At 46.8% G+C, this 17,606-nt stretch overlaps 1 protein-coding gene across 1 annotated transcript in view; it reads left to right on the forward strand.

The window, feature by feature from the left end:
* Positions 1–424: 424 nt before the first annotated feature.
* Tim8 (translocase of inner membrane 8) overlaps positions 425–17,606 on the forward strand; it is a 32,990-nt gene continuing 15,808 nt past the window's right edge. The window contains exon 1 of the mRNA XM_068356150.1: positions 425–686. Coding sequence (XP_068212251.1) covers positions 521–686 — 166 coding nt within the window. The 5' untranslated portion in view covers positions 425–520. The remainder of the gene's footprint in view (positions 687–17,606) is intronic.

Consider the following 17,606-nt stretch of genomic DNA (forward strand, 5'->3'; position numbering starts at 1 on the left):
TGGAAGTATTGTTTCTCTAGGCTGATGCAATACCCAACGGATTAAGTAATGCGCATACAATTCAACTTAAGAGTATTCGTATTTAAAACAGGAAAATATATCATAATAAATACACAAGGATAATTAACAACTTAGCTACAATCTATGACAAATAAACATTGCACATTATAAGTGTTGATGTAAAAGTATCTTCATATAAAAATATCAGTATTGATTCTCTGTTAGCTGATGCAATAGACAGAGACGAACACATCGTAAAGACTTTTCGTAGTTTAAAATTGGAAAATCTATTAAAATGAATTATTAATAAATATCTCAACTAAATTTTTGTAATCATATAACAATAAAAACTATCGTATGTTCCCGTAATAGTCTAATGGAAACGTCACGAGTAACATTAGTATTGATTCTCGCTTGACTGTAGGCGTCAACACTCCTGCGATAAGTGTAAACAAACTTCGGTATCGTCCGGCTGGTGTTGATAATCTCGAGGTCTACCTTCAAAAGTCTCTCTTAAAAAATGGGTTGGTTATTCGGCGACAGCTCTGACGATACTCAGCAACCCGGCTCATCAAGTAGCAGTTACAGCTCCGGGTTTTCCTCAGGCAGTGATTATTCGTCGTCAAGTTTTGATACCGGCTCCTCCTCATACTCGGATTCCTTCGGGTCTTCTAGCTTGAGTGGAGGTGAGTCTGGGCCACGTTATTTTGTTTTTTCTACATGAGTGGAGCTTAATATCAAGTATCTTATCTGTTAATTGTTTTTGACGTTGTTAATAGTTTATATATGACATATCTCTTTTGACATTACTTTTTTTAGAATGATTTATTGTTAATTTGTTCTCTTCAGTTATTTATTTCCTTATTTCCTTTCCTCACTGGGCTATTTTTCCCTATTGGAGCCCCTGGGCTTATAGCATCTTGCTTTTCCAATTAAGGTTGTAGCTTGGATAGTAATAATAATAATAAGTATAATGGTTAGGTGGGGGTTTGTGTGATAGCTGCCACCTGTATGTAAAATGTAAAGGTAAGCTAGGTTAAATTAAGGTATAACTTCACCAGTTTGCCATTCTGAGACGCTTGTTTCTTTAGTCACGCTTGGGTGAAGCACTCCTAGGTTTGTCTAGGTTATGTGGGATCGACGGGAGAAGCATTTTTAATTAGTATGAGGGAAATGGGATGTGTTAGGAAAAGGAAAATGAAAATTACTTAAAACGATATTTGCTGGAAAGTTAGTTCCTTAAAACTGCAAAATATTGTTCATTTCAGTATGAGAGAAATATAAACCTAGGGCCCTTTGTATATTAACGGCCATTTCCTCCCATGTGCATAAGAAATGGGCATCAACTAACCTTACCTTCTTCCCCTTAACCTAACCTACAAGCCATATCCTTACCTAACGGGGGCCTAAGATGCCTTATTCTAATTCAGATATCTTACATACAAGTGTCCGCTATCATACATACACCCCCAAACTGGGATACGATCAGACCACTTGTCTATGCCAACCCTAAGTGTGTGTCCCTAATTTAACAAAAATCTTCACTCCATGCTAAACTGACCTAAGAGATACCGTAGATTATTTATATATTGCTTCCTTGTCATTTATGAATATACCAATAAACTTACAAAAGTTTAATGAAGGTTAGATTCACGATACCAGAATTTCTCAACGGAGTGTTTCGAATGAATCCAACCATTGTATCTGTCAGAGATAAGCAGTTTCTGAGATACAAGACCCTCTTGGAAAACAACAAGTATGGGGACTACAGTAGGTAATCAAGGTATTTTAGTGGTGGAATCGGAGGAGGAGTAAAATACAGTACAGGGATGCTGTATAACCAAGCTACACGCCTAACCTAACCTTGGGGACCTGATCCTCCCTGTGAGGCAATGTCCCACGTTCCCTATCCTGAGCTATGACAAAATATCACATCAAAAGACTTCAATAACAGATTTAAGCCCTTAGGCTATGTCTATTACTCATACATTTTTCAGAAAAAGTAGATGGTGATTCACATGTCTGTGGTGCATACTTTTCTCCTACATTTTGAATCTCTGAGTATTTATGACAATTACTGTAAAATTGCGGATAAACACTCCAGAATTAAAAATCATTACTTGAAGCTGGTTGTCATAATGAAAACTAATAGCAATTTATTATTTTCAATATTAAACTTACCCGATAATCATGTAGCTGTCAACTCCGTTGCCCGACAGAATTCTATGGAGGGATACGCCAGCTATCACAATACTAGAAGGGGGTGTACTTACCAGCGCCACCTGTGGCCAGGTACTCAAGTACTTCTTGTTGACACCTCCTCAATTATTCCTCTGTCGTGCTTCCGGCAAGACGTTCTGGGATACGCTTATGATCTTCGAGTTTGTTCACGGCTAATTGGTGAAGTATTCTCTCAGATTTCGGCTGTCGCATTACTGGAAACCTTCTTATATTAGCTAGATAGCTTTTATATAGTCTGATTAACGGTTAACGATCTTTTGCTTGATTTTGGAAACCCCTTTGGCTAACTCTTTGGATTCAAGATGTCTGACATTTCGCAAGCCCCCTCCCATAGACGATGTAGGTCTTGCAATAGGCGTATTCCGAAGGCCTCGGTAGATCCTCACACCGCTTGTTCTGACTGTAGGGACAGGCCCTGTCAGTTAGAAAATCGATGTGAGGAATGCGCCGGACTTTCGGAACTGGAATTTGTCCGTCTTTTAAAATATTCATCTAAGTTAGAGAGAGGTAGAGTTAGGAGGAGTTCTTCTCACTCTTCAATGTTTTCCTCACCTCATGATCCCCTACCTTTTCCTACCCCTGTAGTGGCTACCCCCGAACCTACTGTTTGCCCTCCGCCTGATATGTCTGTTGTTTTGCGTGCTATTCAGGCTTTAGGCGATAAAGTAGAGTCAGTGGTAAGTGACCATAAGTCTCTGATGGCCGAAGTTAAGGAACTTAAGGTCAAGAGTGCAGTGGGTGGAGTTAGTGCCAGTGCTGTGACGAGTGCTAGTGTCAGTGCAGTGCCAAGTGCTAGTGTCAGTGCCAGTGTGGTGCGTGAGGATTCTTCTGTGCGAGCCAGTCGTCCTCCCAGTCCGGGACCTCTTGCAAGCTCCCATGCCCAGGGGAGAAGCAATGTCGAAGGGCATAAGGGTTCGGCAGGCCTTGTTAGGCGCACAGAAGTTTCCTCGGTGGTTGCGGGCGTGTCTTCCAAAGACCGTCACTCCCACCCGCAGACGATTGAGCCCGTCTTTTTCTCGTCCGCTGATCATCTGTCAGGGAAGAAACGTTGGTCTCAGGTCTCGAGACCACTTAAACGCAGAGTCAATTCCGCGAGTGCTCAGCCAGGTTGCAGTCATTGGCTCAGCTCTGACTCGCCGCAGTCATCTGTCGACTGCACTCCGCCCAAGAGGAGTAAGGTTCTGCCACAACAGAGCTCGACTGTCGACCCTAAGTGGACTCTACTACAGTCCATGCAAGCACAGCTTTCGGACTTGATGCGTGAGTGTCGGGCTGAGAGTGTTGCTCCTCCGCCTCCGCCTACACTCCCTCCGCTTGCGCTCGCTCCGCCTGCGCTTGCTCCGCCTGATCGCAGTACCACCTGCCAGGCGTACGATGTTGAGCCACGGTCTGAGTTTGCTGTTCCCAGTGGTGTTCAGCCTCCGCCTTCTTTAAGGCAACCTTTGCTATGGGATCAGGAGGATTATACCTCTCTTCCTCCGCCTCCCTTTGCTGCTCCACCAGTGGTGCAACTCTTGGCTGAGGTACAACAACCTCTCCCGTCCATGAGTCAGTCTCCTCAGCTCTCGCTGCAGCGAGCTCAACCATCCACAAGGCAAGCTCCACTACACCTTGGCCTTGCGCCTCAGGAGCCTCAGCTTGCGAGACATTTACCTTGTTCTGCGCAGCCTCAACCTCATCACGCTCCGCTCACACCACAGGAACAGGAACTTGCTACTCCGCTTCCACCAACCGTTCAGCAAGCGCAATCCTTGGGTTCAACCGCTCTTGCTAGGAGTCAGCCTCCTCCACCCATGCGCCTTCCTTCTGCTTCGTCTGCTATTCAGCCTTTGCAGTCTGAGCCTCAGGTTCTCCCTCAACAGTTACTTGAAGAGGAAACCACTACTATTGTTCCTACTCGTTCTGACTCTGCTGTTCAGCATTCTTGTCCGATACCTTCGCTACACTCTGGTGATGAGGCGTCTGATGATGAGGAGGCACACCTGGATCCCTCATCAGACTTGGATGAATCCAAGCCTTCTCCACAGTCTATTGACTTTCGTAAGGTCTTGGTTCTGCTTAGGGAGGTTTACCCAGACCACTTTGTCTCTGCTATTCCCCGCTCTCCGCCATCTGAGTTTTCGCTGGGCATACAACAAGCTAAGTCCTCCTATACTAAGCTAGTCCTAGCAAGGTCCTCTAAGAGAGCATTAAGGATCTTAGGGAAGTGGCTGCAGTCTAAGCAACACCTAGGCAAGACTTCTTTCATGTTCCCGCCGACCAAGCTCACTTCGAAAGCGAGCGTTTGGTATGCCACAGGAGAAGCACCAGGCTTGGGAGTACCTGCCTCTGCCCAGGCTGACTTCTCAAGTCTGGTGGACTCGCCTCGGAGAACTGCAATGAGGCGCTCTAAGGTTTGCTGGACCTTCTCAGACCTTGATCACTTACTGAAAGGACTGTTTAGAGCATTTGAGATGTTCAACTTTCTTGACTGGTGCCTGGGGGCCCTCAGCAAGAAGACCTCTCCTGCGGACAAGGATTCTGCCATGCTATTAATGTCCTGCATGGATAAGGCCATTAGGGATGGATCTGGTGAGCTTGCGTCGATGTTTGTATCAGGGGTTTTGAAGAAAAGGGAACAGCTGTGTACCTTCCTTTCCTCCAGCATTACACCTTGCCAAAGGTCACAACTCCTTTTTGCTCCGCTCTCGAAGTTCCTCTTCCCCGAAGAGCTGGTTAAGGACTTGTCTGCTGCCCTGATACAAAAGGACACACACGATCTTGTAGCCTCATCGGCTCGTAAGTCTAAGGTTACTACCTCAGTCCCCAAGACTTATCGCTCACCAGTGGCTGATACCCCTGCGACGAGGTTCATACCGCCCTTTCGTGGTAGAGCCCCCAGCCAAGGAAGCTCCCGTCCAGACTCTTTCAGGAGCAAGTCCAGGAAAGGCTCCAGGACATCTAAAGGTAAACACTGACTCTCCGCATCTCCAGACAGCAGTAGGAGCCAGGCTCAAGATCTTCTGGCGAGCCTGGGAGAAGAGAGGTGCAGACGCCCAGTCTGTCAGTTGGCTGAGGAACGGTTACAGGATTCCATTCTGCCTCAAACCACCTCTGACCACATCACCCATCAACCTCTCTCCCAACTACAAAGAAGAGGACAAGAGGCTAGCATTGCACCAGGAGGTGTCGCTACTTGTGCAGAAGAAGGCAGTGGTTATAGTCCGGGACCATCAATCCCCGGGCTTCTACAACCGTCTCTTTCTTGTGGCCAAGAAGACAGGAGGTTGGAGACCGGTGCTGGACGTCAGCGCGCTCAACGCGTATGTCACCAAGCAGACGTTCACGATGGAGACGACGAAGTCGGTCTTAGCAGCGGTCAGGCAGGAGGACTGGATGGTCTCGTTGGACTTGAAAGATGCCTACTTTCACGTTCCTATTCATCCAGACTCCCAACCTTTCCTGAGATTCGTTTTCGGAAAGGTTGTCTACCAATTCCAAGCCCTGTGTTTTGGCCTAAGCACAGCTCCTATGGTCTTTACTCATCTGATGAGGAATATAGCAAAATTCCTACGCTTATCGGACATCAGAGCCTCCCTCTACTTGGACGACTGGCTGTTGAGAGCCTCCACGAGTCGTCGCTGTCTGGAGAATCTCAATTGGACTTTAGACTTAATCAGAGAACTGGGTCTATTAGTCAACATAGAAAAGTCTCAACTCATTCCCTCCCAATCCATTGTGTACCTGGGAATGGAGATTCGTAGTCAGGATTTTCGGGCTTTTCCTTCGGCCCCCAGGATAAGCCAAGCCCTAGAGTGCATCATGAGCATGCTGAAGAGGAGCAGTTGCTCGGTGAGACAGTGGATGAGTCTCACAGGGACCCTTTCATCACTGGCCCTGTTCGTCGAGCTAGGGAGACTCCACCTCCGCCCTCTTCAATTCCATCTTGCAGCTCATTGGGACAAGGGTTCGACTCTCGAAGCAGTCTCTATCCCAATCACCCAAGAGATGAAGACCACTCTCCTGTGGTGGAAGCACAACCTCCTTCTCAGGGAGGGTCTATCGTTGGCTATTCAGACCCCCAATCTTCATCTCTTCTCAGATGCATCGGACTCGGGCTGGGGTGCGACCTTGAACGGACGGGAATGCTCGGGAACGTGGAACAAAGAACAGGGATTACTCCACATCAACTGCAAGGAGCTACTAGCAGTTCATTTAGCCCTGTTGAACTTCAAGTCCCTCCTGCTAGGCAAAGTGGTGGAGGTGAACTCAGACAATACCACAGCCTTGGCTTACATCTCCAAGCAAGGAGGGACCCATTCGAGGAGCCTATACGAGATCGCAAGGGACCTCCTCATTTGGTCAAGAGGTCTAAACCTCACTCTGGTCACGAGGTTCATTCAGGGCGATATGAACGTCTCAGCAGATCGCCTAAGCAGAAGGAATCAGGTCATTCCCACGGAATGGACCCTCCACAAGAGTGTGTGCAACAGACTTTGGACCTTGTGGGGTCAACCTACCATAGATCTGTTTGCCACCTCCATAACCAAGAGACTTCCGCTGTACTGTTCCCCTGTTCCAGACCCTGCAGCAGTTCATGTGGATGCTTTTCTACTGAACTGGTCCCATCTCGACCTGTACGCATTCCCACCGTTCAAGATAATAAACAAAGTTCTGCAGAAATTCCTCTCGCACGAAGGGACACGGCTGACGCTGGTTGCTCCCCTTTGGCCTGCAAGAGAATGGTTCACAGAGGTACTTCAATGGCTAGTCGACATCCCCAGGACTCTACCTCTAAGAGTGGACCTTCTACGTCAACCTCACGTAGACAGGTTGCACCCAAACCTCCACGCTCTTCGGCTGACTGCCTTCAGACTGTCGAAAGATTCGCTAGAGCTAGAGGCTTTTCGAAGGAGGCAGCCAGTGCGATTGCCAGAGCGAGAAGGGTTTCCACTCGTAGAGTCTACCAGTCTAAGTGGGAGGTCTTCCGGAGCTGGTGTAGAGCCAATTCAATATCCTCTACCAATACCTCTGTGACCCAAATAGCTGACTTCCTTCTTCATCTTAGGAATGAGAGATCCCTTTCAGCCCCTACGATTAAAGGATATAGGAGTATGTTGGCTTCAGTTCTCCGCCACAGAGGTTTGGACCTTTCTTCCAACAAGGACCTTCAAGACATTCTTAAGTCTTTTGAGACGTCTAAAGAGCGTCGTCTATCCACTCCAGGCTGGAACCTAGACGTAGTCTTAAGGTTCCTTATGTCTCCTAGGTTCGAACCTCTCCAGTCAGCTTCCTTCAAGGACCTTACCCTCAAGACTCTCTTTCTCGTCTGCCTTGCAACAGCTAAGAGAGTCAGTGAGGTTCATGCCTTCAGCAAGAACATTGGTTTCACGACCGAATCTGCAACATGTTCTTTTCAGCTTGGATTCCTAGCAAAGAACGAACTTCCTTCACGTCCTTGGCCTAGATCGTTTGAAATACCTAGCCTCTCCAACATGGTAGGTAACGAACTAGAGAGAGTTCTTTGCCCTGTCAGAGCTCTCAAATTTTATCTTAAGAGGTCTAAACCTCTTCGAGGACAGTCAGAAGCCTTATGGTGTGCCATCAAGAAACCTTCGAGGCCCATGTCCAAGAATGGGGTTTCATATTATATAAGGCTTCTGATTAGAGAAGCCCACTCTCACTTAAAGGAGGAAGACCTTGCATTGCTGAAGGTAAGGACCCACGAAGTAAGAGCCGTAGCTACTTCGATGGCCTTTAATAAAAACCGTTCTCTGCAGAGCATAATGGATGCAACCTATTGGAGGAGCAAGTCAGTGTTTGCATCATTTTATCTGAAAGATGTCCAGTCTCTTTACGAGAACTGCTACACCCTGGGACCATTCGTAGCAGCGAGTGCAGTAGTAGGTGAGGGCTCAGCCACTACATTCCCTTAATCCCATAACCTTTTTTAACCTTTCTCTTGAATGCTTTTATTGTTGTTTTTATGGTTGTTACGGTAGGCTAAGAAGCCTTCCGCATCCTTTTGATTTGGCGGGTGGTCTATTCATTCTTGAGAAGCGCCTGGGTTAGAGGTTTTGTAGAGGTCCTTTAGTAGGGGTTGCAACCCCATATACTTTGGCACCTTTGGGTTGATTCAGCCTCCAAGAGGAACGCTGCGCTCAGTAAGGAAGACGAACTTAAAAAAGAGGCAGAGTAACGGTTCAATTCGACTTCCTTACCAGGTACTTATTATTTCATTGTTATTTGAGATAACTGTTATATGAAATATGGGATACTTAGCTATCCTTTAATCTTGTACACTGGTTTTCACCCACCCCCCTGGGTGTGAATCAGCTACATGATTATCGGGTAAGTTTAATATTGAAAAATGTTATTTTTATTAGTAAAATAAATTTTTGAATATACTTACCCGATAATCATGATTTAATCGACCCTCCCTTCCTCCCCAGAGAGAACCAGTGGACCGAGGAATAATTGAGGAGGTGTCAACAAGAAGTACTTGAGTACCTGGCCACAGGTGGCGCTGGTAAGTACACCCCCTTCTAGTATTGTGATAGCTGGCGTATCCCTCCATAGAATTCTGTCGGGCAACGGAGTTGACAGCTACATGATTATCGGGTAAGTATATTCAAAAATTTATTTTACTATTAAAAATAACATATTGTTCCTACACAAATTTAAATCTTTGTCCTTTAATTAGTTGATTCTAGTGCACCTGCAACTTTGGCAATTAACTATTAACTAATTGTCAATAGACGTAGGTAGTTACCGGTCATTTGTTACCCGCCGGTAGCGGCCTCGTCCCCTTACAAGTACAGTGAAGTCACTGGTTCTGGCCCCCAACTACCACAGATGTGCTGTCGGCTCTCATACAAACTTGCCATTTACTAATTTCTCTTAAATTTTCAGAATGACTTTGTATGCTGATGCCAAAGGAGGGCATGCGAACCTGCCCCGGAGTGTCGAATAAATGCAGCGGGTAAGTGAGTGGTAGAATTTGGTCCTCATTTTGGTTGTCCTTCGTGCCAGCATCACATTTACAGTTAAAATTCCCCGTGAGAAGTGTAGGGAGTGGTCACCGTCCCAGTGGCAGGAGGAGAAAGAAGAGGGCTAAACACAATTCTTCCCCCCTCAGGCTCATTTTCGAGGTCAAAGGTAGCAAATCAACTTGTTCTTTCAACCGCAGGTACTCTGCCCTCTGACCCTTCATAGCCGGTCTCTTCCAAAGGCAATAGGGGTAAGAATGTCGATGAATTAACTCTTGGTCAAGTCCCGTGGCAGACAGACTCGTTTAATGTCTCTATCCCTTGGGATGACCCCAATAATGACAATTTACTTCTAATTAACACCTTTAGACTTCTCTTGGACTAAATATTCAGACATCGCTGCTTGCCTTACACCCTGCAGGGTCAATAAGGGAGCTAGTATCCTAAGAAATTAGCTCTCCTTCCCACAAGAGCTGCCATAACCCTTCCAATTATGTTAAGCACACATGGTTTTGCAAGTCTATAGAGCAGTGCACACCCTCAAATTCTGATATGCCTGGTTGCAGGTAATACATCAATGAGCTCGCAAAATGTCTGGACTCGGACTCATCGTATATTGATGACAGCGCTGCTTTGCATACACCTCCATCCTTGATTATTTTGGAAGAACTTGCCTCATCTAACCTAGTAGGTGATATACGGGTACCAGATACTCGCTCACTACATCAGAATGCTCAATAAATATAAAGGCCATTGGGCTCAGGCTCATCTAAGGTACACAAAACAACAATGCACTTGCCTATAGTACACATAACAACACCATGTCTAACACTAGCGAGCCTCCTACGAGCGTGAATTCAAAGATCGATAGCACTGTATTCATTTAACCCACCTTTGCTTACAACATGTAACTACTCTAGATATGTGTACAATAAAATTGGCATTCCAAGTTCAACTATTCTCTTCCCAGCAGGACAGGAAATAAGTACTATCAGTTCACAAAAGTTCGCGACTACATCTCGCCCTATTCCGAGATTACGATTTGCAGAAAGGAAGGAAACTACTTCCTTTAGGACACTTCAGATGCTTTTAAGCATGCCCGATCTGCTACAAAGAGATCAGATGAGGATTTAGGGCCGCATAAAATTTGTACTTTATCTGATCCCTGCCAGTTTCAGGGCTCTCACTCTTTGGAGTCTCAAGTTTTCCTGATTCAACTACATCCTGATTGTCTGCAGCAACATGACCTTTGTAGGATATCCCAAGCGAGACCAATGTTGCTAGATCCTTGACCCCAGATGCACAGAGGGTCTAGGTCACCAAAGTGTATCTCATTCGTTGACAATAATAGGCTGTCCCCAATTAAGTTTGTCTCTCACAAACACTTACCTTTACACCCAGGGTCCCCGGAAGGTGATACTCAAGTAAAGGTAATAGAAGAACCTTGTTCACCCTTCCGAATGGGTTCCAAATGGAGGGAGAGTAGAGACTCCAAGACAGCTCTGAAAGGATTCTTGGGCCTCTCCATCAAAGAAAAATCAAGAACTGCGAGATAATTGCTTGGTGACAGCAATGAACAAAGTTTCACCCAGAAGACCTGTTTTATTCCCCCGATAAACGAGAGAAATTATTAACTTCTAACCCTCCTAGATACGATGTCTGCACAGGAGGAAGATAACTATTACAACTCCTCCCCAGCCAGAGCTGAACCTTTCCAAGGCAGTAACTTTCCCATGTCAATACTATCTCAATTGGCTGGACCAATGGGGAACGAGAACAAGGCCGAATCAGGTTATAGCATTGATTAGGAGAGTCTGTGTGCTCAGTGAAACTCCCAGCTTAGCAATCAAAGGGAGAAAAGCAGCCATAGACCAGATATTTTGCTCACCACAGGGATCCAGACAATAGCTGGATCTAATTTGGCCAGAAACTGACATGGAAGCCTTCAATAAAGTCTATTTGCAGGTATTGGGTCATAAGGATTTCCTAAAGGCAGACCAGTCTTTTAGGATCTTGGATCTTGCCTCCAGCCTTTGTTTGGCAGAAGTCAGGACTAGATCTCATGAAGTCGTGGGTAGTGGCCCCACACTAGCTTTTAGAAGAAACCTATCAGTGGGCCAGGTGTTGAAGACTGCACTGACCTTTAATAGTCCAGCTTTGATTTAGTGTCATTTTTGATAGAGTATAGTGTAGTCACAAAAATTCACCTTCGTCACACAATCAACGCAAGAGGTGGGAGGTATAATTAGGAAAAATACAAATTACTTCATTCCAGGTCGTAGCTCTTGGACCTGAAGAGGTGCAAATGTTGTTGACTCCAATCTGTTATCAACCTGAAAAAATGTTCTCAGGTCAGAGGAACTTATACAGTCTGAGATGCATTGCTTTTAAAAGTGATGGGTTTACTCACTCCATCCACCCCCTTGTAAGGAGGATGGGAGAAATACTTTTATGTTCACTTATACAGAATAGTTACTCGGTATGGTAGCTTACCTGCACCAAAGTCCATTCCTGCGAATAACGCCGACTGCTGCGCCCCCAAGGAAGGGGGAAAGGAGAGCAGGCCTTTCCTTCTTTCTCCTATCCAAAATACTTTGTGAATGCTATCATTGACAAGATGCTTCTTGTCCTGTGAGAGAGCTTATTACACTATGCAACCTGTTACACAGCTACTGCATATCCGAGAGAGAACGTGTTGAAGGACTTACAGTTATATTCTTTTAGGTAGTGAGCTGTGAAGGTTGCCTGGTATTTTCACACACCTGCCCCCTTACTTTGCGAGTGCATGTACCGGTCCTGCAGCATTCTCCTCGGAAGAGGAATATGCTTTTCTTACTGATTCTCAAAGCCAGAAGGATATCGTGTTTCTAGAGATCTTACACCTGCCAGATCTAATGAACAGGTTATGAAGTTCCGAACTGCAGGACTGGGTTTATTTCGGGTAACATCTTAGTAGTGCTCTCACAAGAAGTTCTTGGACCTTGTTCTCCAGGCCGGTCTTCTGAGTTTTCATGACACACTGGGGAACGAAGATAAAGAAGATCTTTCACCACCTCTCACAATAATATTGGAGATACCAAGGATTTTGTTTACTCCTTTCACCGAGGACAAGGCAAGCAAAGACACGGTCTTTTGAGTTGAATCTTTATTTGCTGCTTACTGTAAAGGTTCATGGTGGGCCCTCTTTATAGACCTTAGAACTCAGGTGATATCTTATGCCATTGGTCTGTCAAGTTATTTTGGAGGGTATGATTGCTTGCTTGAAGCTCCTCATTATCACTGACAACTCTCAAGATGAGGAGAGGTCTAGCTCTTTCAGTCTAAACACCGTAATCAAGGCTCAATGATAGCAATTCACCACTGAGACTGAGAGGTGCCTCTCAGAAAAGGCAGACTAGAAAGTCTGCAATCAGTTGAAGTGAGGCTCCAGCCGAAGAAGTATTCTTTCTACGGCACCAATCACTAAAGGTTTTTCATTGTGCCTAGTAGTCTACTGTTGAAGATTTTCTGAGATATCCAGAATTCTCCTGTGCATTATCTAAGGAAAAACCTCTCCCTTAGAACAGATGCTGGATAGTCGCCACCCGTGAAGTGACAAGGATGTCACAAAGTTGTGGTACCTCTGCAGGTGTGGCTGGCGAAGCTACTTTGATATTTGCATTAGCTTTAAATTGTACCCTAGTTAGTGACTTTTACGTCAATCACATTGACTCCTGATATTTATATCTGTAGTTACAAATAGGTAACTATAGTAGTTGGATTATGGAATATCAGTTAAGCTTTATGGTTTGTGTGCTTTGAAATATTTAATTTTAAATATTTAACTTAGCCGGTGAATATATAGCTGCAACTCTGTTGCTCGACAGACAAAAACTTGTACAAAAAACTCGCCAGCGATCGCTACACAGGTTGCGGGTGTGCCCATCAGCGCCATCTGTCGGCCAGATACCAAGCTCTATGTAAACAAAGACTCAATTTTCTCTGTGTCGACGTGTCGACAAGACGTACTTTACTCGCTGTTGCTAACTGGAGTTTTTCACATCATCTTTGGTGAAGTACTATATTCTGGTTTTGAGCTTTCGCTGTGCAGGGTTATTCTTCAAATAAATCCTTGAACTCTTTTTTGTATCGGATTCATTGTTGATGACTTAGATCGTTTTTTGGACTTTCCCCTTGACTAATTCAAAATGGCTGACCCTTCACAAGTTCCCAAATTTAGAAAATGCAATGCTAGGGACTGTTCTAGGCGTCTTCCGAAGGCTTCTATCGACCCTCACACTGTTTGTTCCAATTGTCGGGGTAAAACCTGTCAATTGGAAGATCGGTGTGAGGAGTGCGTGGGCCTTTCGGAATTCGATTTTATCGAATTTGAAAAGTACACACGCAGGCTAGAGAGAGATAGAATTAGGAGAAGTTCTTCTAGGTCTGTTGATGTTTCCTCTCCTCATGCCCCACAACCTATTCCTTCCCCTGTAGTGGTTGTTCCTAACCCCCCTCCTAGCACTCAGGAACCTTCGATGGCTGACATGATGCGTGCCATCCATGCCCTGGGGGAGAGAGTTGAGTCCCTTGCAAGTGACCGCAATCAACTCATGGCGGATGTTAAGGAGCTTAAGTGCCAAAGTGCAGTGGGAAGTGAGAAAGTGCCAAGTGATAGTGTTGTGAACAGTGTTGCGCTTGAGGGTTCGTCTGTTCGTGCCTGTCGTCCTCCTAGTCCGGGACCTCTTGCAAGCTCCCAAGTCCAGGGGAGAAGCAATGTCGCACGACGCATGGGTTCGAGAGGCTTTAATCAGCGAACAGACGTTCCCTCCATGGTATCAGGCGTATCTCCCCAAGATCGCCCCTACCTACGTAAGACGAGAGAGCCCATTTATACCTCGTCGTCTGAAGGTGTTTCTCGTAAGAAACTTTGGACCAAGGTCTCACGACCTTTAAAACGTAAATCGGTCCCTTCAGGACAAGTCCAACGTCCCAGTTGTAGCCACTGGGTCAGTTCGGACTCGGTGCCGTCATCTGATGACTGCTCACCGCCTAAGAGAGGCAAAGCGGTACCGCTTCAGTCATTAACACCGTCTGTCGTTGCACCTGCTCCCGTAGACCCTAAATGGGCTTTGCTGCAAGACATGCAGTCCCAGCTTACGTCTTTGATGCAGGACTTTCATACGGAGAAGGTTGCTTCCGTACTCATGCGGAGAAGGTTGCTTCCGTACCTTCTAGCCAACAACCTTCCAAGCGATCAGTTGTGCGTCCTGTTGACGCTGAGGTAACCTTCTCGCGTCTACCAGTTGAGGTGGTGCCTCCACCGATGCTATCCAGTGTGGGTTGCCAGCCGCACGTTGACGTTAAGCGACGCACGGAGGTGGTTGTTGACGTTCAGGACGTTCAACAACCATCAGAGGTGACTTGTTTTGACGCGGTGCGTCAACCTCCGCAACCCGGTGTGGTTTCCACTGCCCAACCCAGTCGGTCTAGACAGTCTCGGGTAGACGCTGTGCGTCCTCGCGCTTTCATGGTTGTTGACAGTTCACAGACTGTGCAGCAGTTCCATGACGTTGCGTCCGGCTCCGTCACGCATGCACCAGTGCGACCGGACTCAGCGAACCAGACGTTGCCCACTCCGTTGCCGTTTCCTCATCAGTTTTCGGATGAGGAACTTTCTGATGATGATGTTGCTGAACAACAAGATGATCAACAATCAGAACTGGACGAACCTAAGTCAACTCAACCCTCTTTGGACTTTAGAAAAGTCTTGGCTATTTTCAAAGAGTTGTTTCCTGACCAGTTTGTTTCTGTGGCTCCTCGTTCTCCGCCGTCAGAGTTTGTGTTAGGCATGCCTTCTGCCGCACCTGCCTTTACTAGACTCGTCCTCGCACGCTCGTCTAAGAGAGCTTTGCGGCTGATAGGAGACTGGTTAGAGTCCAAGAAGAGTTTAGGGAAGACAGCATTTGCCTTTCCCCCAGCTAAAGTCTCTTCTAGATCGAGCGTCTGGTATGCCACGGGAGAAGTTCTCGGCTTGGGAGTTCCTGCCTCTGCCCAGGGCGACTTCTCAAGTCTTGTAGACTCTCCCCGACGCCTTGCCATGAGACGCTCGAAGATTTGTTGGTCATCTTCGGACCTGGACCACCTTATGAAAGGGATCTTTAAGGCTTTTGAAGTCTTCAACTTTTTAGACTGGTGCTTAGGAGCCCTGTGCAGGAAAATCTCTTCAACAGATAAAGAGACTTCTTTGCTCATTATGTCCTGCATGGACAAGGCCGTCCGTGATGGGTCCAATGAGCTAGCTGCCTCATTCACGTCCGGAGTCCTGAAAAAGCGAGAGTCTCTCTGCTCGTTTCTGTCTGCTGGAGTTACACCATGCCAGAGATCTGAGCTTCTCTTTGCTCCCCTTTCCAAGTGCCTGTTTCCAGAAGTCTTGATAAAGGAAATTGCTGCTTCGTTAGTGCAGAAGGACACTCATGATCTAGTTGCGTCCTCAGCTCGCAAAGCTCCCCCTTTGCCTTCATCTTCCGCTAGACCGAGGATAGACACTCCAGCGTCTCGCTTTATTCCGCCCTTTCGTGGCAGAGCCTCCAGCAGAGGAGGTGCTCGTGCCGAAGGGAAGCGAGGGAAGAGGAAAGGATCCAAGTCCTCTAAGGGCAGAGTCTGACTGCCCGCAACTTCAGACAGCAGTGGGAGCCAGACTCAAGAACTTCTGGCAAGCCTGGGAGAGGAGAGGCGCAGATTCACAATCTGTGAAGTTGCTCAGAGAGGGGTACAAAATCCCTTTTGTACGCAAACCCCCTCTAGCAACGTCCCCCATCGACCTCTCTCCCAGGTACAGAGAGGAAGAAAAGAGACAAGCCCTGAAACTGGAAGTGTCTCTTTTGCTAGAGAAGGGAGCGGTGGTCAAAGTCTCGGACCTTCAATCACCGGGATTCTACAACCGCCTCTTCCTAGTTTCAAAGAAGACAGGAGGGTGGAGACCGGTGCTAGACGTCAGTGCTCTTAATGTCTTTGTCATCAAGACGAAGTTCTCCATGGAGACCACAAAGTCAGTCTTAGCAGCGGTCAGAAGGGAAGACTGGATGGTCTCCCTAGACCTAAGGGACGCCTACTTCCACGTCCCCATTCACTCAGACTCCCAACCTTTTCTGAGATTCGTTTTCGAAAATGTGGTCTACCAGTTTCGGGCCCTGTGCTTTGGCCTAAGCACAGCTCCTCTCGTGTTTACGAGGCTGATGAGGAATGTGGCCAAATTCCTCCACTTATCGGACATCCGAGCCTCCCTTTATTTGGACGACTGGCTTCTCAGAGCCTCTTCCAGTCGTCGCTGTCTGAAGGATCTCAAGTGGACTCTAGATCTGACCAAGGAATTGGGACTCCTAGTCAATTTGGAAAAGTCGCAACTGGTCCCATCCCAAACTATTGTGTATTTAGGGATGGAGATTCACAGTCTAGCTTTTCGGGCTTTTCCGTCGGCCCCCAGAATAAGTCAAGCCCTGTTATTCATCCAGAACATGCTGAAGAAGGAACGCTGCTCAGTCAGGCTGTGGATGAGTCTGATAGGGACGCTGTCATCCCTGGAACAATTTGTGTCACTAGGAAGACTACACCTCCGTCCGCTTCAATACCATCTAGCTTTTCACTGGAAAAAGGACAAGACGCTAGAAGCGGTCTCGATCCCGATTTCCGAAAAGATGAAGTCTTGTCTGACTTGGTGGAAGGACGATATCAACCTAAGAGAGGGTCTTCCCCTGGCTGTTCAGACTCCCAACCACGTTCTCTTCTCGGACGCATCGGACGTGGGCTGGGGCGCGACACTAGACGGTCGGGAATGCTCAGGACTGTGGAACTCGAGTCAGAGGAGCATGCATATCAACTGCAAGGAGCTGTTGGCAGTACATCTGGCCTTGAAAAGCTTCAAGTCTCTCCTTCGAGGCAAAGTGGTGGAAGTAAACTCAGACAACACCACGGCCTTGGCGTACATCTCCAAACAAGGAGGTACCCACTCACTGACGTTGTACGAGATCGCAAGGGACCTGCTCATCTGGTCAAAAGGTCAAGACATCTCCCTAGTAACGAGGTTCATCCAAGGCAGCTTGAATGTCATAGCAGATTGTCTCAGTCGGAAAGGGCAAGTAATTCCAACAGAATGGACCCTCCACAAGGATGTGTGCAAGAGACTTTGGGCCACTTGGGGCCAACCAACCATAGATCTCTTTGCAACCTCGCTGACCAAGAGGCTTCCAATCTATTGCTCCCCAGTCCCGGACCCAGCAGCAATTCATATAGATGCCTTCCTCCTAGATTGGTCGCATCTGGATCTCTACGCATTCCCACCGTTCAAGATTGTCAACAAGGTACTGCAGAAGTTCGCCTCTCACGAAGGGACAAGGTTGACGTTAGTTGCTCCCCTCT

Source organism: Palaemon carinicauda, chromosome 32, assembly GCF_036898095.1.
Source record: "Palaemon carinicauda isolate YSFRI2023 chromosome 32, ASM3689809v2, whole genome shotgun sequence".
Taxonomy (NCBI): domain Eukaryota; kingdom Metazoa; phylum Arthropoda; class Malacostraca; order Decapoda; family Palaemonidae; genus Palaemon; species Palaemon carinicauda.